The following is a 25081-nucleotide window of genomic DNA, read 5'->3' as shown; positions in this document are numbered from 1 at the left end:
CACTGAACCCGCAATACACAAACACACTGAACCCCCAATACACAAACACACTGAACCCCCAATACACAGATACACTGAACACCCAATAGACAAACACGCTGAATCCCCAATACACAGATACACTGATCCCCCAAAACACAGACACACTGAATCCCCAATACACAGACACACTGAACCCCCAATATAAGACACAATGAAACACCAATACACAGACACATTGAACCCCCAGTACACAGACACACTGAACCCCCAATATACAGACACACTGAACACCCAATACACAGACACACTGAACCCCCAATTCATAGACAAACTGAAACCCCAATACACACACACACCAAACATCCAATACATAGACACACTGAACCCCTAATACACAGACACACTGAAGCCCCAATACACAGACACACTGAACCCCAAACAGATAAACACACTGAACCCACAATACACAGACAAACTGAACCCCAATACAAAGACAAACTGTACCCCCAATGCACGGATACACTGAACCATCAATACACAGACACACAGAACACCCAATACACACACACACTGAACCCACAATACACAAACACTCTGAACCCCGAATGCACAGAGAAACTTCACTCCCAATGCACAGACACACTGAAACACCAATACACAAACATACTGAACCCCAATACACAGACACACTGAATCCCCCTTACACAGACACACTGAAACCCCAAATACACAGATACACTGAAACCCTAAAACACAGATACACTGAACCCCCAATACCCCCACACACTGAACTCCCAATACAGAGACACACTGAACCCCTAATACACAAACACACTGAAAACCAATACACAGAAACCCTGAACCCCCAATGCACAAACACACTGAACCCACAATACAGAGAAACACTGAACCCACAATACACAAACACATTGAAACTCCAATACACAGACACACTGAACCCCTAATAGACAAACACACTGAACTCCCAATGCACAGACAAACACACTGAACCCCCAATACAGAGACAAAATGAACACCCAATACACACACACAATGAAAACCCAATACACAGACAAAGACACTGAACCCTCAATACAGAGACAAACTGAACCCCCAATTCAAAGACACACTGAATCCCCAATACACAGACACACTGAATACACAATACACAAGACACACTGAACCCACAATACATAGACACACTGAACCCCCAATACACAGGTACACTGAACCCCCAATACACAGACACACTGAACGCCCAATACACAGACACACTGAACCCACAATACACAAGACACACTGAACCCCAAATACACAGACACATTGAACACACAATATACAGACAGACTGAACACCCAATAGACAAACACACTGAATACACAATGCACAGGTACACTGAACCCCCAATACACAAGACACACTGAACCCACAATACATAGACACACTGAACCCCCAATACACAGATACACTGAACCCCCAAAACACAGACACACTGAACGCCTAATACACTTACACAATGAACCCACAATAGACAAGACACACTGAACCCCCAATACACAGACACATTGAACACACAATATACAGACACACTGAACACACAATACACAAACACACTGAATACCCAATGCACAGGTACACTGAACCCCCAATACACAGAAACACTGAACCCCCAATACACAGACACACTGAACCCACAATGCACAAGACACACTGAACCCACAATACATAGACACACTGAACCCCCAATACACAGATACACTGAACCCCCAATACACAGACACACTGAACGCCCAATGCACAGACACACTGAACCCACAATACACAAGACACACTGAACACCCAATACACAAACACACTGAACCCACAATACACAGACATACTGAACCCCCAATATACAGACACACTGAACCCCCAATACACAGACACATTGAACCCCAAATACACAGACACATTGAACACACAATACACAGACACACTGAACACACAATACACAAACACACTGAATACCCAATGCACAGGTACACTGAACCCCCAATACACAGACACACTGAACCCCCAATACACCGACACACTGAACCCCCAATAGACAAACACACTGAACACCCAATACACAGTCACACTGAACCCCCAATACACAAGACACACTGAGCCCCTAAAACACAGACACACTGAACCCCCAATATACCGACAAACTGAACCACCAATACAGAGACACACTGAGCCCCAATACACAAATGCACTGAACACCCAGTACACAGACACAGTGAACACACAATACACAAACACACTGAATGCCCAATGCACAGATACAATGAACCATCAATACATAGACACACTGAAACACCAATACACAAACATACAGAACCTCAAATACACAGATACACTGAACCCCCAAAACACAGACACACTGAACCCCCAATACACACACACACTGAACTCCCAATACACAGACACACTGAACACCCAATACACAGACACACTGAACCCACAATACACAGACACACTGCACCCAAAATACACAAACACACTGAAACCCCAATACACAGACAAACTGAACCCCAAATACACAGACACACTAAACACCCAAAACACAGAAACACTGAACCCCCAATACACAGATGCACTGAACCCCCAATAGACAAACACACTGAACCCCCAATACACAGACGCACTGAACACCCAGTACACAGACACAATGAACACACATTACCCAAGCACACTGAACGCCCAATGCACAGATACACTGAACCACCAATACATAGACGCTTTGAAACACCAATACACAAACATACCGAACCCCAAATACACAGATACACTGAACCCCCAAAACACAGACACACAGAACCCCCAATACACACACACACTGAACTCCCAATACACAGACACACTGAACACCCAATACACAGATACACTGAACCCACAATACACAGACAGACTGAACCCAAAATACACAAACACACTGAAACCCCAATACACAGACAAACTGAACCCCCAATACACAGACACACTGAACCCCCAAAACACAGAAACACTGAACCCCCAACACACAGATGCACTGAACCCCCAACAGACAAACACACTGAACCCCCAATACACAGACGCACTGAACACCAGTACACAGACAAACTGAACCCCCAATACACAGACACACTGAACCCCCAAAACACAGAAATGCTGAACCCCCAATACACAGATGCACTTAACCCCCAATAGACAAACACACTGAACCCCCAATACACAGACGCACTGAACACCCAATACACAGACAAACACACTGAACCCCCAATACACAGACACACTGAACCCCCAATATACAGACACAATGAATCACCAATACACAGACACACTGAACCCCCAATACACAGACACACTGAACCCCCAGTACACAGACACACTGAACCCCCAATATACAGACACACTGAACACCCAATACACAGACACACTGAACCCCCAATTCATAGACACACTGAAACCCCAATACACACACACACCAAACTTCCAATACATAGACACACTGAACCCCTAATACACAAACAAACTGAACCCACAATACACAGACATACTGAAGCCCCAATATACAGACACACTGAACCCCCAATACACAGACACATTGAACCCCAAATACACAGACACATTGAACACACAATACACAGACACACTGAACACACAATACACAAACACACTGAATACCCAATGCACAGGTACACTGAACCCCCAATACACAGACACACTGAACCCCCAATACACCGACACACTGAACCCCCAATAGACAAACACACTGAACACCCAATACACAGTAACACTGACCACCCAATACACAGACACACTGAACACCCAATACACAGACACACTGAATCCACAATACACAGATACACTGAACCCACAATACACAGACACACTGAACCCTGAATACACAGACACACTGAACCTCCAATACACATAGACACACTGAACCCCAAATACACAGACACACTGAACACACAATACACAGATACACAGAACACACAATACACAAACACACTGAATACCCAAAGCACAGATACACTGAACCACCAATACACAGACACACTGAACCCCCAAAGCACAAACATACTGAACCCCAAATACATAGATACACTGAACCCCCAAAACACCGACACACTGAAACCTCAATACACACACACAGTGAACCCCCAATACACAGACACACTGAACCCCCAATACACAGACACACTGAACCCGCAATACACAAACACACTGAACCCCCAATACACAAACACACTGAACCCCCAATACACAGATACACTGAACACCCAATAGACAAACACGCTGAATCCCCAATACACAGATACACTGAACCCCCAAAACACAGACACACTGAATCCCCAATACACAGACACACTGAACCCCCAATATAAGACACAATGAAACACCAATACACAGACACATTGAACCCCCAGTACACAGACACACTGAACCCCCAATATACAGACACACTGAACACCCAATACACAGACACACTGAACCCCCAATTCATAGACAAACTGAAACCCCAATACACACACACACCAAACATCCAATACATAGACACACTGAACCCCTAATACACAGACACACTGAAGCCCCAATACACAGACACACTGAACCCCAAACAGATGAACACACTGAACCCACAATACACAGACAAACTGAACCCCAATACAAAGACAAACTGTACCCCCAATGCACGGATACACTGAACCATCAATACACAGACACACAGAACACCCAATACACGCACACACTGAACCCACAATACACAAACACACTGAACCCCGAATGCACAGAGACACTTCACTCCCAATGCACAGACACACTGAAACACCAATACACAAACATACTGAACCCCAATACACAGACACACTGAATCCCCCTTACACAGACACACTGAAACCCCAAATACACAGATACACTGAAACCCTAAAACACAGATACACTGAACCCCCAATACCCCCACACACTGAACTCCCAATACAGAGACACACTGAACCCCCAATACACAAACACACTGAAAACCAATACACAGAAACCCTGAACCCCCAATGCACAAACACACTGAACCCACAATACAGAGAAACACTGAACCCACAATACACAAACACATTGAAACTCCAATACACAGACACACTGAACCCCTAATAGACAAACACACTGAAACCCCAATGCACAGACAAACACACTGAACCCCCAATACAGAGACAAAATGAACTCCCAATACACACACACATTGAAACCCCAATACACAGACAAAGACACTGAACCCTCAATACAGAGACAAACTGAAACCCCAATTCAAAGACACACTGAATCCCCAATACACAGACACACTGAATACACAATACACAAGACACACTGAACCCACAATACATAGACACACTGAACCCCCAATACACAGATACACTAAACCCCCAATACACAGACACACTGAACGCCCAATACACAGACACACTGAACCCACAATACACAAGACACACTGAACCCCAAATACACAGACACATTGAACACACAATATACAGACAGACTGAACACCCAATACACAAACACACTGAATACCCAATGCACAGGTACACTGAACCCCCAATACACAAGCCACACTGAACCCACAATACATAGACACACTGAACCCCCAATACACAGATACACTGAACCCCCAAAACACAGACACACTGAACGCCTAATACACAGACACACTGAACCCACAATAGACAAGACACACTGAACCCCCAATACACAAACACACTGAACCCACAATACACAGACATACTGAACCCCCAATATACAGACACACTGAACCCCCAATACACAGACACATTGAACCCCAAATACACAGACACATTGAACACACAATACACAGACACACTGAACACACAATACACAAACACACGGAATACACCATGCACAGGTACACTGAACCCCCAATACACAGAAACACTGAACCCCCAATACACAGACACACTGAACCCACAATGCACAAGACACACTGAACCCACAATACATAGACACACTGAACCCCCAATACACAGATACACTGAACCCCCAATACACAGACACACTGAACGCCCAATACACAGACACACTGAACCCACAATACACATGACACACTGAACACCCAATACACAAACACACTGAACCCACAATACACAGACATACTGAACCCCCAATATACAGACACACTGAACCCCCAATACACAGACACATTGAACCCCAAATACACAGACACATTGAACAGACAATACACAGACACACTGAACACACAATACACAAACACACTGAATACCCAATGCACAGGTACACTGAACCCCCAATACACAGACACACTGAACCCCCAATACACCGACACACTGAACCCCCAATAGACAAACACACTGAACACCCAATACACAGTCACACTGAACCCCCAATACACAAGACACACTGAGCCCCCAAAACACAGACACACTGAACCCCCAATATACCGACAAACTGAACCACCAATACAGAGACACACTGAGCCCCAATACACAAATGCACTGAACACCCAGTACACAGACACAGTGAACACACAATACACAAACACACTGAATGCCCAATGCACAGATACAATGAACCATCAATACATAGACACATTGAAACACCAATACACAAACATACAGAACCTCAAATATACAGATACACTGAACCCCCAAAACACAGACACACTGAACCCCCAATACACACACACACTGAACTCCCAATACACAGACACACTGAACACCCAATACACAGACACACTGAACCCACAATACACAGACACACTGAACCCAAAATACACAAACACACTGAAACCCCAATACACAGACAAACTGAACCCCAAATACACAGACACACTAAACGCCCAATACACAGACACACTGAACCCACAATACACATGACACACTGAACACCCAATACACAAACACACTGAACCCACAATACACAGACATACTGAACCCCCAATATACAGACACACTGAACCCCCAATACACAGACACATTGAACCCCAAATACACAGACACATTGAACACACAATACACAGACACACTGAACACACAATACACAAACACACTGAATACCCAATGCACAGGTACACTGAACCCCCAATACACAGAAACACTGAACCCCCAATACACAGACACACTGAACCCACAATGCACAAGACACACTGAACCCACAATACATAGACACACTGAACCCCCAATACACAGATACACTGAACCCCCAATACACAGACACACTGAACGCCCAATACACAGACACACTGAACCCACAATACACATGACACACTGAACACCCAATACACAAACACACTGAACCCACAATACACAGACATACTGAACCCCCAATATACAGACACACTGAACCCCCAATACACAGACACATTGAACCCCAAATACACAGACACATTGAACACACAATACACAGACACACTGAACACACAATACACAAACACACTGAATACCCAATGCACAGGTACACTGAACCCCCAATACACAGACACACTGAACCCCCAATACACCGACACACTGAACCCCCAATAGACAAACACACTGAACACCCAATACACAGTCACACTGAACCCCCAATACACAAGACACACTGAGCCCCCAAAACACAGACACACTGAACCCCCAATATACCGACAAACTGAACCACCAATACAGAGACACACTGAGCCCCAATACACAAATGCACTGAACACCCAGTACACAGACACAGTGAACACACAATACACAAACACACTGAATGCCCAATGCACAGATACAATGAACCATCAATACATAGACACACTGAAACACCAATACACAAACATACAGAACCTCAAATACACAGATACACTGAACCCCCAAAACACAGACACACTGAACCCCCAATACACACACACACTGAACTCCCAATACACAGACACACTGAACACCCAATACACAGACACACTGAACCCACAATACACAGACACACTGAACCCAAAATACACAAACACACTGAAACCCCAATACACAGACAAACTGAACCCCAAATACACAGACACACTAAACACCCAAAACACAGAAACACTGAACCCCCAATACACAGATGCACTGAACCCCCAATAGACAAACACACTGAACCCCCAATACACAGACGCACTGAACACCCAGTACACAGACACACTGAACACACAATACCCAAGCACACTGAACGCCCAATGCACAGATACACTGAACCACCAATACATAGACGCACTGAAACACCAATACACAAACATACCGAACCCCAAATACACAGATACTCTGAACCCCCAAAACACAGACACACAGAACCCCCAATACACACACACACTGAACTCCCAATGCACAGACACACTGAACACCCAATACACAGATACACTGAACCCACAATACACAGACAGACTGAACCCAAAATACACAAACACACTGAACTCACAATACACAGACATACTGAACCCCCAATATACAGACACACTGAACCCCCAATACACAGACACATTGAACCCCAAATACACAGACACATTGCAAACACAATATACAGACAGACTGAACACACAATACACAAAGACACTGAATACCCAATGCACAGGTACACTGAACCCCCAATACACAGACACACTGAGCCCACAATACACAAGACACACTGAACCCACAATACATAGACACACTGAACCCCCAATACACAGATACACTGAACCCCCAAAACACAGACACACTGAATGCCTAATACACAGACACACTGAACCCACAATAGACAAGACACACTGAACCCCCAATACACAAACACACTGAACCCACAATACACAGACATACTGAACCCCCAATATACAGACACACTGAACGCCCAATACACAGACACACTGAACCCACAATACACAAGACACACTGAACCCCCAATACACAAACAAACTGAACCCACAATACACAGACATACTGAACCCCCAATATACAGACACACTGAACCCCCAATACACAGACACATTGAACCCCAAATACACAGACACATTGAACACACAATACACAGACACACTGAACACACAATACACAAACACACTGAATACCCAATGCACACGTACACTGAACCCCCAATACACAGACACACTGAACCCCCAATACACCGACACACTGAACCCCCAATAGACAAACACACTGAACACCCAATACACAGTAACACTGACCACCCAATACACAGACACACTGAACACCCAATACACAGACACACTGAACCCACAAAACACAGATACACTGAACCCCCAATACACAGACACACTGAACCCCCAAAACACAGAAACACTGAACCCCCAACACACAGATGCACTGAACCCCCAATAGACAAACACACTGAACCCCCAATACACAGACGCACTGAACACCCAATACACAGACAAACACACTGAACCCCCAGTACACAGACACACTGAACCCCCAATATACAGACACACTGAACACCCAATACACAGACACACTGAACCCCCAATTCATAGACACACTGAAACCCCAATACACACACACACCAAACTTCCAATACATAGACACACTGAACCCCTAATACACAGACACACTGAACCCCCAATACACAGACACACTGAACCCCAAATAGACAAACACACTGAACCCACAATACACAGACAAACTGAACCCCAATACAAAGACAAACTGTACCCCCAATGCACGGATACACTGAACCCACAATACACAAACACACTGAACCCTGAATGCACAGAGACACTTCACCCACAATGCACAGACACACTGAAACACCAATACACAAACATACTGAACCCCAATACACAGACAGACTGAATCCCCCTTACACAGACACACTGAAACCCCAAATACACAGATACACTGAAACCCTAAAACACAGATGCACTGAACCCCCAATATCCCCACACACTGAACTCCCAATACAGAGACACAATGAACCCCCAATACAGAGACACACTGAACCCACTTTACACAAACACACTGAACCCCCAATACAGAGGCACACTGAACCCACAATACAGAGAAACACTGAACCCACAATACACAAACACATTGAAACTCCAGTACACAGACACACTGAACCCCTAATAGACAAACACACTGAAACCCCAATACACAGACAAACACACTGAACCCCCAATACAGAGACAAAATGAACCCCCAATACACACACACATTGAAACCCCAATACACAGACAAAGACACTGAACCCTCAATACAGAGACAAACTGAACCCCCAATTCACAGACACACTGAACCCCCAATACACAGACACACTGAACCCACAAAACACAAGACACACTGAACCCACAATACACAGATACACTGAACCCCCAATACACAGACACACTGAACCCCGAATACACAGACACACTGAACCTCCAATACACAGACACACTGAACCCCGAATACACAGACACACAGAACACACAATACACAGATACACAGAACACACAATACACAAACACACTGAATACCCAAAGCACAGATACACTGAACCACCAATACACAGACTCACTGAACCCCCAATGCACAAACATACTGAACCCCAAATACATAGATGCACTGAACCCCCAAAACACCGACACACTGAAACCTCAATACACACACACAGTGAACCCCCAATACACAGGCACACTGAACACCCAATACACAAACACACTGAACCCCCAATACACAGATACACTGAACACCCAATAGACAAACACACTGAACCCCCAATACACAGATACACTGAACCCCCAAAACACAGACACACTGAACCCACAATACAAAGACGCACTGAACCCCCAATACACAGACAGACACACTGAAACCCCAATACACAGACACACAAAACCCCAATACACAGGCAAACTGAACCCCAATACACAGACACACTGAACCCCCAATACACATACACACTGAACCCCCAATACAGAGTCACACTGAAAGCCAATAAACAGATACACTGAACCCACAATACACAGACAAACTGAACCCCAATACAAAGACAAACTGTACCCCCAATGCACGGATACACTGAACCATCAATACACAGACACACAGAACACCCAATACACACAAACACTGAACCCACAATACACAAACACACTGAACCCCGAATGCACAGAGACACTTCACCCCCAATGCACAGATACACTGAAATACCAATACACAAACATACTGAACCCCAATACACAGACACACTGAATCCCCCTTACACAGACACAATGAAACCCCAAATACACAGATACACTGAAACCCTAAAACACAGATACACTGAACCCCCAATACCCCCACACACTGAACTCCCAATACAGAGACACACTGAACCCCCAATACACAGACACCCTGAAACTCCAATAGACAAACACACTGAACCCCCAATACACAGAAACACTGAACCCCCAATGCACAAACACACTGAACACCCAATACAGAGGCACACTGAACCCACAATACAGAGAAACACTGAACCCACAATACACAAACACATTGAAACTCCAATACACAGACACACTGAACCCCTAATAGACAAACACACTGAAACCCCAATACACAGACAAACACACTGAACCCCCAATACAGAGACAAACTGAACCCCAATTCACAGATACACTGAACCCCCAATACACAGACACACTGAACACACAATACACAAGACACACTGAACCCGCAATACACAAACACACTGAACCCCCAATACACAAACACACTGAACCCCCAATACACAGATACACTGAACACCCAATAGACAAACACGCTGAATCCCCAATACACAGATACACTGATCCCCCAAAACACAGACACACTGAATCCCCAATACACAGACACACTGAACCCCCAATATAAGACACAATGAAACACCAATACACAGACACATTGAACCCCCAGTACACAGACACACTGAACCCCCAATATACAGACACACTGAACACCCAATACACAGACACACTGAACCCCCAATTCATAGACAAACTGAAACCCCAATACACACACACACCAAACATCCAATACATAGACACACTGAACCCCTAATACACAGACACACTGAAGCCCCAATACACAGACACACTGAACCCCAAACAGATAAACACACTGAACCCACAATACACAGACAAACTGAACCCCAATACAAAGACAAACTGTACCCCCAATGCACGGATACACTGAACCATCAATACACAGACACACAGAACACCCAATACACACACACACTGAACCCACAATACACAAACACTCTGAACCCCGAATGCACAGAGAAACTTCACTCCCAATGCACAGACACACTGAAACACCAATACACAAACATACTGAACCCCAATACACAGACACACTGAATCCCCCTTACACAGACACACTGAAACCCCAAATACACAGATACACTGAAACCCTAAAACACAGATACACTGAACCCCCAATACCCCCACACACTGAACTCCCAATACAGAGACACACTGAACCCCTAATACACAAACACACTGAAAACCAATACACAGAAACCCTGAACCCCCAATGCACAAACACACTGAACCCACAATACAGAGAAACACTGAACCCACAATACACAAACACATTGAAACTCCAATACACAGACACACTGAACCCCTAATAGACAAACACACTGAACTCCCAATGCACAGACAAACACACTGAACCCCCAATACAGAGACAAAATGAACTCCCAATACACACACACATTGAAAACCCAATACACAGACAAAGACACTGAACCCTCAATACAGAGACAAACTGAACCCCCAATTCAAAGACACACTGAATCCCCAATACACAGACACACTGAATACACAATACACAAGACACACTGAACCCACAATACATAGACACACTGAACCCCCAATACACAGGTACACTGAACCCCCAATACACAGACACACTGAACGCCCAATACACAGACACACTGAACCCACAATACACAAGACACACTGAACCCCAAATACACAGACACATTGAACACACAATATACAGACAGACTGAACACCCAATAGACAAACACACTGAATACACAATGCACAGGTACACTGAACCCCCAATACACAAGCCACACTGAACCCACAATACAGAGGCACACTGAACCCACAATACAGAGAAACACTGAACCCACAATACACAAACACATTGAAACTCCAATACACAGACACACTGAACCCCTAATAGACAAACACACTGAAACCCCAATACACAGACAAACACACTGAACCCCCAATACAGAGACAAACTGAACCCCAATTCACAGATACACTGAACCCCCAATACACAGACACACTGAACACACAATACACAAGACACACTGAACCCACAATACATAGACACACTGAACCCCCAATACACAGATACACTGAACCCCCAATACACAGACACACTGAACGCCCAATACAAAGATACACTGAACCCACTGTACACAAGACACTCTGAACCCCCAATACACAAACGCACTGAACTCACAATACACAGACATACTTAACCCCCAATATACAGACACACTGAACCCCCAATACACAGACACATTGAACCCCAAATACACAGACACATTGCAAACACAATATACAGACAGACTGAACACACAATACACAAAGACACTGAATACCCAATGCACAGGTACACTGAACCCCCAATACACAGACACACTGAGCCCACAATACACAAGACACACTGAACCCACAATACATAGACACACTGAACCCCCAATACACAGATACACTGAACCCCCAAAACACAGACACACTGAATGCCTAATACACAGACACACTGAACCCACAATAGACAAGACACACTGAACCCCCAATACACAAACACACTGAACCCACAATACACAGACATACTGAACGCCCAATATACAGACACACTGAACGCCCAATACACAGACACACTGAACCCACAATACACAAGACACACTGAACCCCCAATACACAAACAAACTGAACCCACAATACACAGACATACTGAACCCCCAATATACAGACACACTGAACCCCCAATACACAGACACATTGAACCCCAAATACACAGACACATTGAACACACAATACACAGACACACTGAACACACAATACACAAACACACTGAATACCCAATGCACAGGTACACTGAACCCCCAATACACAGACACACTGAACCCCCAATACACCGACACACTGAACCCCCAATAGACAAACACACTGAACACCCAATACACAGTAACACTGACCACCCAATACACAGACACACTGAACACCCAATACACAGACACACTGAACCCACAATACACAGACACACTGAACCCCTAATAGACAAACACACTGAAACCCCAATACACAGACAAACACACTGAACCCCCAATACAGAGACAAACTGAACCCCAATTCACAGATACACTGAACCCCCAATACACAGACACACTGAACACACAATACACAAGACACACTGAACCCACAATACATAGACACACTGAACCCCCAATACACAGATACACTGAACCCCCAATACACAGACACACTGAACGCCCAATACAAAGATACACTGAACCCACTGTACACAAGACACTCTGAACCCCCAATACACAAACGCACTGAACTCACAATACACAGACATACTTAACCCCCAATATACAGACACACTGAACCCCCAATACACAGACACATTGAACCCCAAATACACAGACACATTGCAAACACAATATACAGACAGACTGAACACACAATACACAAAGACACTGAATACCCAATGCACAGGTACACTGAACCCCCAATACACAGACACACTGAGCCCACAATACACAAGACACACTGAACCCACAATACATAGACACACTGAACCCCCAATACACAGATACACTGAACCCCCAAAACACAGACACACTGAATGCCTAATACACAGACACACTGAACCCACAATAGACAAGACACACTGAACCCCCAATACACAAACACACTGAACCCACAATACACAGACGTACTGAACGCCCAATATACAGACACACTGAACGCCCAATACACAGACACACTGAACCCACAATACACAAGACACACTGAACCCCCAATACACAAACAAACTGAACCCACAATACACAGACATACTGAACCCCCAATATACAGACACACTGAACCCCCAATACACAGACACATTGAACCCCAAATACACAGACACATTGAACACACAATACACAGACACACTGAACACACAATACACAAACACACTGAATACCCAATGCACAGGTACACTGAACCCCCAATACACAGACACACTGAACCCCCAATACACCGACACACTGAACCCCCAATAGACAAACACACTGAACACCCAATACACAGTAACACTGACCACCCAATACACAGACACACTGAACACCCAATACACAGACACACTGAACCCACAATACACAGATACACTGAACCCACAATACACAGACACAGTGAACCCTGAATACACAGACACACTGAACCTCCAATACACATAGACACACTGAACCCCAAATACACAGACACACTGAACACACAATACACAGATACACAGAACACACAATACACAAACACACTGAATACCCAAAGCACAGATACACTGAACCACCAATACACAGACACACTGAACCCCCAAAGCACAAACATACTGAACCCCAAATACATAGATACACTGAACCCCCAAAACACCGACACACTGAAACCTCAATACACACACACAGTGAACCCCCAATACACAGACACACTGAACCCCCAATACACAGACACACTGAACCCGCAATACACAAACACACTGAACCCCCAATACACAAACACACTGAACCCCCAATACACAGATACACTGAACACCCAATAGACAAACACGCTGAATCCCCAATACACAGATACACTGAACCCCCAAAACACAGACACACTGAATCCCCAATACACAGACACACTGAACCCCCAATATAAGACACAATGAAACACCAATACACAGACACATTGAACCCCCAGTACACAGACACACTGAACCCCCAATATACAGACACACTGAACACCCAATACACAGACACACTGAACCCCCAATTCATAGACAAACTGAAACCCCAATACACACACACACCAAACATCCAATACATAGACACACTGAACCCCTAATACTCAGACACACTGAAGCCCCAATACAAAGACACACTGAACCCCAAACAGATAAACACACTGAACCCACAATACACAGACAAACTGAACCCCAATACAAAGACAAACTGTACCCCCAATGCACGGATACACTGAACCATCAATACACAGACACACAGAACACCCAATACACACACACACTGAACCCACAATACACAAACACTCTGAACCCCGAATGCACAGAGAAACTTCACTCCCAATGCACAGACACACTGAAACACCAATACACAAACATACTGAACCCCAATACACAGACACACTGAATCCCCCTTACACAGACACACTGAAACCCCAAATACACAGATACACTGAAACCCTAAAACACAGATACACTGAACCCCCAATACCCCCACACACTGAACTCCCAATACAGAGACACACTGAACCCCTAATACACAAACACACTGAAAACCAATACACAGAAACCCTGAACCCCCAATGCACAAACACACTGAACCCACAATACAGAGAAACACTGAACCCACAATACACAAACACATTGAAACTCCAATACACAGACACACTGAACCCCTAATAGACAAACACACTGAACTCCCAATGCACAGACAAACACACTGAACCCCCAATACAGAGACAAAATGAACTCCCAATACACACACACATTGAAACCCCAATACACAGACAAAGACACTGAACCCTCAATACAGAGACAAACTGAACCCCCAATTCAAAGACACACTGAATCCCCAATACACAGACACACTGAATACACAATACACAAGACACACTGAACCCACAATACATAGACACACTGAACCCCCAATACACAGGTACACTGAACCCCCAATACACAGACACACTGAACGCCCAATACACAGACACACTGAACCCACAATACACAAGACACACTGAACCCCAAATACACAGACACATTGAACACACAATATACAGACAGACTGAACACCCAATAGACAAACACACTGAATACACAATGCACAGGTACACTGAACCCCCAATACACAAGACACACTGAACCCACAATACATAGACACACTGAACCCCCAAAACACAGATACACTGAACCCCCAAAACACAGACACACTGAATGCCTAATACACTTACACACTGAACCCACAATAGACAAGACACACTGAACCCCCAATACACAGACACATTGAACACACAATATACAGACACACTGAACACACAATACACAAACACACTGAATACCCAATGCACAGGTACACTGAACCCCCAATACACAGAAACACTGAACCCCCAATACACAGACACACTGAACCCCCAATATACAGACACACTGAACACCCAATACACAGACACACTGAACCCCCAATTCATAGACACACTGAAACCCCAATACACACACACACCAAACTTCCAATACATAGACACACTGAACCCCTAATACACAAACAAACTGAACCCACAATACACAGACATACTGAACCCCCAATATACAGACACACTGAACCCCCAATACACAGACACATTGAACCCCAAATACACAGACACATTGAACACACAATACACAGACACACTGAACACACAATACACAAACACACTGAATACCCAATGCACAGGTACACTGAACCCCCAATACACAGACACACTGAACCCCCAATACACCGACACACTGAACCCCCAATAGACAAACACACTGAACACCCAATACACAGTAACACTGACCACCCAATACACAGACACACTGAACACCCAATACACAGACACACTGAATCCACAATACACAGATACACTGAACCCACAATACACAGACACACTGAACCCTGAATACACAGACACACTGAACCTCCAATACACATAGACACACTGAACCCCAAATGCACAGACACATTGAACACACAATACACAGATACACAGAACACACAATACACAAACACACTGAATACCCAAAGCACAGATACACTGAACCACCAATACACAGACACACTGAACCCCCAAAGCACAAACATACTGAACCCCAAATACATAGATACACTGAACCCCCAAAACACCGACACACTGAAACCTCAATACACACACACAGTGAACCCCCAATACACAGACACACTGAACCCCCAATACACAGACACACTGAACCCGCAATACACAAACACACTGAACCCCCAATACACAAACACACTGAACCCCCAATACACAGATACACTGAACACCCAATAGACAAACACGCTGAATCCCCAATACACAGATACACTGAACCCCCAAAACACAGACACACTGAATCCCCAATACACAGACACACTGAACCCCCAATATAAGACACAATGAAACACCAATACACAGACACATTGAACCCCCAGTACACAGACACACTGAACCCCCAATATACAGACACACTGAACACCCAATACACAGACACACTGAACCCCCAATTCATAGACAAACTGAAACCCCAATACACACACACACCAAACATCCAATACATAGACACACTGAACCCCTAATACACAGACACACTGAAGCCCCAATACACAGACACACTGAACCCCAAACAGATGAACACACTGAACCCACAATACACAGACAAACTGAACCCCAATACAAAGACAAACTGTACCCCCAATGCACGGATACACTGAACCATCAATACACAGACACACAGAACACCCAATACACACACACACTGAACCCACAATACACAAACACACTGAACCCCGAATGCACAGAGACACTTCACTCCCAATGCACAGACACACTGAAACACCAATACACAAACATACTGAACCCCAATACACAGACACACTGAATCCCCCTTACACAGACACACTGAAACCCCAAATACACAGATACACTGAAACCCTAAAACACAGATACACTGAACCCCCAATACCCCCACACACTGAACTCCCAATACAGAGACACACTGAACCCCCAATACACAAACACACTGAAAACCAATACACAGAAACCCTGAACCCCCAATGCACAAACACACTGAACCCACAATACAGAGAAACACTGAACCCACAATACACAAACACATTGAAACTCCAATACACAGACACACTGAACCCCTAATAGACAAACACACTGAAACCCCAATGCACAGACAAACACACTGAACCCCCAATACAGAGACAAAATGAACTCCCAATACACACACACATTGAAACCCCAATACACAGACAAAGACACTGAACCCTCAATACAGAGACAAACTGAAACCCCAATTCAAAGACACACTGAATCCCCAATACACAGACACATTGAATACACAATACACAAGACACACTGAACCCACAATACATAGACACACTGAACCCCCAATACACAGATACACTGAACCCCCAATACACAGACACACTGAACGCCCAATACACAGACACACTGAACCCACAATACACAAGACACACTGAACCCCAAATACACAGACACATTGAACACACAATATACAGACAGACTGAACACCCAATACACAAACACACTGAATACCCAATGCACAGGTACACTGAACCCCCAATACACAAGCCACACTGAACCCACAATACATAGACACACTGAACCCCCAATACACAGATACACTGAACCCCCAAAACACAGACACACTGAACGCCTAATACACAGACACACTGAACCCACAATAGACAAGACACACTGAACCCCCAATACACAAACACACTGAACCCACAATACACAGACATACTGAACCCCCAATATACAGACACACTGAACCCCCAATACACAGACACATTGAACCCCAAATACACAGACACATTGAACACACAATACACAGACACACTGAACACACAATACACAAACACACGGAATACACAATGCACAGGTACACTGAACCCCCAATACACAGAAACACTGAACCCCCAATACACAGACACACTGAACCCACAATGCACAAGACACACTGAACCCACAATACATAGACACACTGAACCCCCAATACACAGATACACTGAACCCCCAATACACAGACACACTGAACGCCCAATACACAGACACACTGAACCCACAATACACAAGACACACTGAACACCCAATACACAAACACACTGAACCCACAATACACAGACATACTGAACCCCCAATATACAGACACACTGAACCCCCAATACACAGACACATTGAACCCCAAATACACAGACACATTGAACACACAATACACAGACACACTGAACACACAATACACAAACACACTGAATACCCAATGCACAGGTACACTGAACCCCCAATACACAGACACACTGAACCCCCAATACACCGACACACTGAACCCCCAATAGACAAACACACTGAACACCCAATACACAGTCACACTGAACCCCCAATACACAAGACACACTGAGCCCCCAAAACACAGACACACTGAACCCCCAATATACCGACAAACTGAACCACCAATACAGAGACACACTGAGCCCCAATACACAAATGCACTGAACACCCAGTACACAGACACAGTGAACACACAATACACAAACACACTGAATGCCCAATGCACAGATACAATGAACCATCAATACATAGACACACTGAAACACCAATACACAAACATACAGAACCTCAAATACACAGATACACTGAACCCCCAAAACACAGACACACTGAACCCCCAATACACACACACACTGAACTCCCAATACACAGACACACTGAACACCCAATACACAGACACACTGAACCCACAATACACAGACACACTGAACCCAAAATACACAAACACACTGAAACCCCAATACACAGACAAACTGAACCCCAAATACACAGACACACTAAACACCCAAAACACAGAAACACTGAACCCCCAATACACAGATGCACTGAACCCCCAATAGACAAACACACTGAACCCCCAATACACAGACGCACTGAACACCCAGTACACAGACACACTGAACACACAATACCCAAGCACACTGAACGCCCAATGCACAGATACACTGAACCACCAATACATAGACGCACTGAAACACCAATACACAAACATACCGAACCCCAAATACACAGATACTCTGAACCCCCAAAACACAGACACACAGAACCCCCAATACACACACACACTGAACTCCCAATACACAGACACACTGAACACCCAATACACAGATACACTGAACCCACAATACACAGACAGACTGAACCCAAAATACACAAACACACTGAAACCCCAATACACAGACAAACTGAACCCCCAATACACAGACACACTGAACCCCCAAAACACAGAAACACTGAACCCCCAACACACAGATGCACTGAACCCCCAATAGACAAACACACTGAAACCCCAATACACAGACGCACTGAACACCAGTACAAAGACAAACTGAACCCCCAATACACAGACACACTGAACCCCCAAAACACAGAAACGCTGAACCCCCAATACACAGATGCACTTAACCCCCAATAGACAAACACACTGAACCCCCAATACACAGACACACTGAACACCCAATACACAGACAAACACACTGAACCCCCAATACACAGACACACTGAACCCCCAATATACAGACACAATGAAACACCAATACACAGACACACTAACCCCCCAGTATACAGACACACTGAACCCCCAATATACAGACACACTGAACACCCAATACACAGACACACTGAACCCCCAATTCATAGACACACTGAAACCCCAATACACACACACACCAAACTTCCAATACATAGACACACTGAACCCCTAATACACAGACACACTGAACCCCCAATACACAGACACACTGAACCCCAAATAGACAAACACACTGAACCCACAATACACAGACAAACTGAACCCCAATACAAAGACAAACTGTACCCCCAATGCACGGATACACTGAACCATCAATACACAGACACACAGAACACCCAATACACAGACACACTGAACCCACAATACACAAACACACTGAACCCTGAATGCACAGAGACACTTCACCCACAATGCACAGACACACTGAAACACCAATACACAAACATACTGAACCCCAATACACATACACACTGAATCCCCCTTACACAGACACACTGAAACCCCAAATACACAGATACACTGAAACCCTAAAACACAGATACACTGAACCCCCAATACCCCCACACACTGAACTCCCAATACAGAGACACACTGAACCCCCTAATACAGAGACACACTGAACCCCCAATACACAAACACACTGAACCCCCAATACACAGACACACTGAACCCTGAATGCACAGAGACACTTCACCCCCAATGCACAGACACACTGAAACACCAATACACAAACATACTGAACCCCAATACACAGACACACTGAATCCCCCTTACACAGACACACTGAAACCCCAAATACACAGATACACTGAAACCCTAAAACACAGATGCACTGAACCCCCAATATCCCCACACACTGAACTCCCAATACAGAGACACACTGAACCCCCAATACAGAGACACACTGAACCCACAATACACAAACACACTGAACCCCCAATACAGAGGCACACTGAACCCACAGTACAGAGAAACACTGAACCCACAATACACAAACACATTGAAACTCCAATACACAGACACACTGAACCCCTAATAGACAAACACACTGAAACCCCAATACACAGACAAACACACTGAACCCCCAATACAGAGACAAAATGAACCCCCAATACACACACACATTGAAACCCCAATACACAGACAAAGACACTGAACCCTCAATACAGAGACAAACTGAACCCCCAATTCACAGACACACTGAACCCCCAATACACAGACACACTGAACCCACAATACACAAGACACACTGAACCCACAATACACAGATACACTGAACCCCCAATACACAGACACACTGAACCCCGAATACACAGACACACTGAACCTCCAATACACAGACACACTGAACCCCGAATACACAGACACACAGAACACACAATACACAGATACACAGAACACACAATACACAAACACACTGAATACCCAAAGCACAGATACACTGAACCACCAATACACAGACACACTGAACCCCCAATGCACAAACATACTGAACCCCAAATACATAGATACACTGAACCCCCAAAACACCGACACACTGAAACCTCAATACACACACACAGTGAACCCCCAATACACAGGCACACTGAACCCCCAATACACGAACACACTGAACCCCCAATACACAGATACACTGAACACCCAATAGACAAACACACTGAACCCCCAATACCCAGATACACTGAACCCCCAAAACACAGACACACTGAACCCACAATACAAAGACGCACTGAACCCCCAATACACAGACAGACACACTGAAACCCCAATACACAGACACACAAAACCCCAATACACAGGCAAACTGAACCCCAATACACAGACACACTGAACACCCAATACACAGACACACTGAACCCCCAATACAGAGTCACACTGAAAGCCAATAAACAGATACACTGAACCCACAATACACAGCCACAATGAACCCCCAATACACAGACACACTGAAACCCCAATGCACAGACACCCTGAACCCCCAAATGATCTCAGCACTGACCCACTGACAGTGCAGCTCTCCCTCAGTACTGACCCTCTGAAAGTGCGGCGCTCCCTCAGTACTGACCCTCTGACAGTGCGGCGCTCCCTCAGTACTGACCCTCTGAAAGTGCGGCGCTCCCTCAGTACTGACCCTCCGACAGTGCGGCGCTCCCTCAGTACTGACCCTCTGACAGTGCGGCACTCCCTCAGTACTGACCCTCTGAAAGTGCGGCACTCCCTCAGTACTGACCCTCTGACAGTGCGGCTCTCCCTCAGTACTGAACCTCCGACAGTGCGGCTCTCCCTCAGTACTGACCCTCCGACAGTGCGGCTCTCCCTCAGTACTGACCCTCCGACAGTGCGGCTCTCCCTCAGCGCTGACCCTCCGACAGTGCAGCTCTCCCTCAGCACTGACCCTCCGACAGTGCGGCTCTCCCTCAGTACTGACCCTCCGACAGTGCAGCTCTCCCTCAGTACTGACCCTCCGACAGTGCGGCTCTCCCTCCGCGCTGACTCTCTGACAGTGCGGCGCTCCCTCAGTACTGGAGCTGTATAAGTGCACCTTGGTTATAACGTCGAGGCTTGGGATTCCCAGATGTGGATATATTGTCCGTTTGCTTTGACCTTGTCTCCCTGCCTCTCTGTTGAACTTGCATTTTATGCAGCAGAAGATAGATGGGATGAACACCCTCCCTCCTATTATTGCGTAGTTGAGTAAGGTAATGCTGAGTGCACAATTAATCAAGAAAAGAGATTTCCAAACCTTTCTCTCTCTTGTTAATGAAGGACTAAGATGCAGAACTACAGTACCTTGGTTCCCATATCGAACCTCACTGAGTTCCCAAGTGCAGTTCAGATGGCGAAGGTGAGAAGCATTCCAGGATCATTTACTACGGAGATTGCTAAAGCTGCTAGGGTAATGTAGAGAGAGCTCTGTATTGTACCTGTCCCTGGGAGTGCTCGATGCTGACACTGGGTATAAAGTGGGGAGGAGGTAACACTGTCAGGGTAGTGTAGAGGGAGTTCTGTATTGTACCTGTCCCTGGGAGCGCTCGATGCTGACACTGGGTATAAAGTGGGGAGGAGGTAACACTGTCAGGGTAGTGTAGAGGGAGTTCTGTATTGTACCTGTCCCTAGGAGAGCTCGATGCTGAAACTGGGTATAAAGTGGGTAGGGGGTTACACTGTCAGGGTAGTGTAGAGAGAGCTCTGTATTGTACCTGTCCCTAGGAGAGCTCGATGCTGACACTGGGTATAAAGTGGGGAGGGGGTTACACTGTCAGGGTAGTGTAGAGCGAGCTCTGTATTGTACCTGTCCATGACATTGCTCGATGCTGAAACTGGGTATAAAGTGGGGAGGGGGTTACACTGTCAGGGTAGTGTAGAGCGAGCTCTGTATTGTACCTGTCCATGACATTGCTCGATGCTGACACTGGGTATAAAGTGGGGAGGGGGTTACACTGTCAGGGTAGTGTAGAGAGAGCTCTGTATTGTACCTGTCCCTGGGAGTGCTCGATGCTGACACTGGGTATAAA

General features: G+C 45.3%; 1 protein-coding gene across 1 annotated transcript in view; it reads left to right on the top strand.

Moving 5' to 3' along the window:
• The window catches only part of LOC121275046 (rap1 GTPase-activating protein 1-like), a gene marked incomplete at both ends in the record, with an annotated part of 115241 nt that overhangs the window by 77335 nt on the left and 12825 nt on the right, over window positions 1-25081 (top strand). Inside the window, one exon of the mRNA XM_041182437.1 lies at window positions 24333-24411. Coding sequence (XP_041038371.1) covers window positions 24333-24411 — 79 coding nt within the window. The remainder of the gene's footprint in view (window positions 1-24332; window positions 24412-25081) is intronic.

The sequence above is a fragment of the Carcharodon carcharias genome, assembly GCF_017639515.1.
Source record: "Carcharodon carcharias isolate sCarCar2 chromosome 40 unlocalized genomic scaffold, sCarCar2.pri SUPER_40_unloc_7, whole genome shotgun sequence".
Classification (NCBI taxonomy): Eukaryota; Metazoa; Chordata; class Chondrichthyes; order Lamniformes; family Lamnidae; genus Carcharodon; species Carcharodon carcharias.
This window is presented reverse-complemented; position numbering and strand designations above follow the sequence as displayed.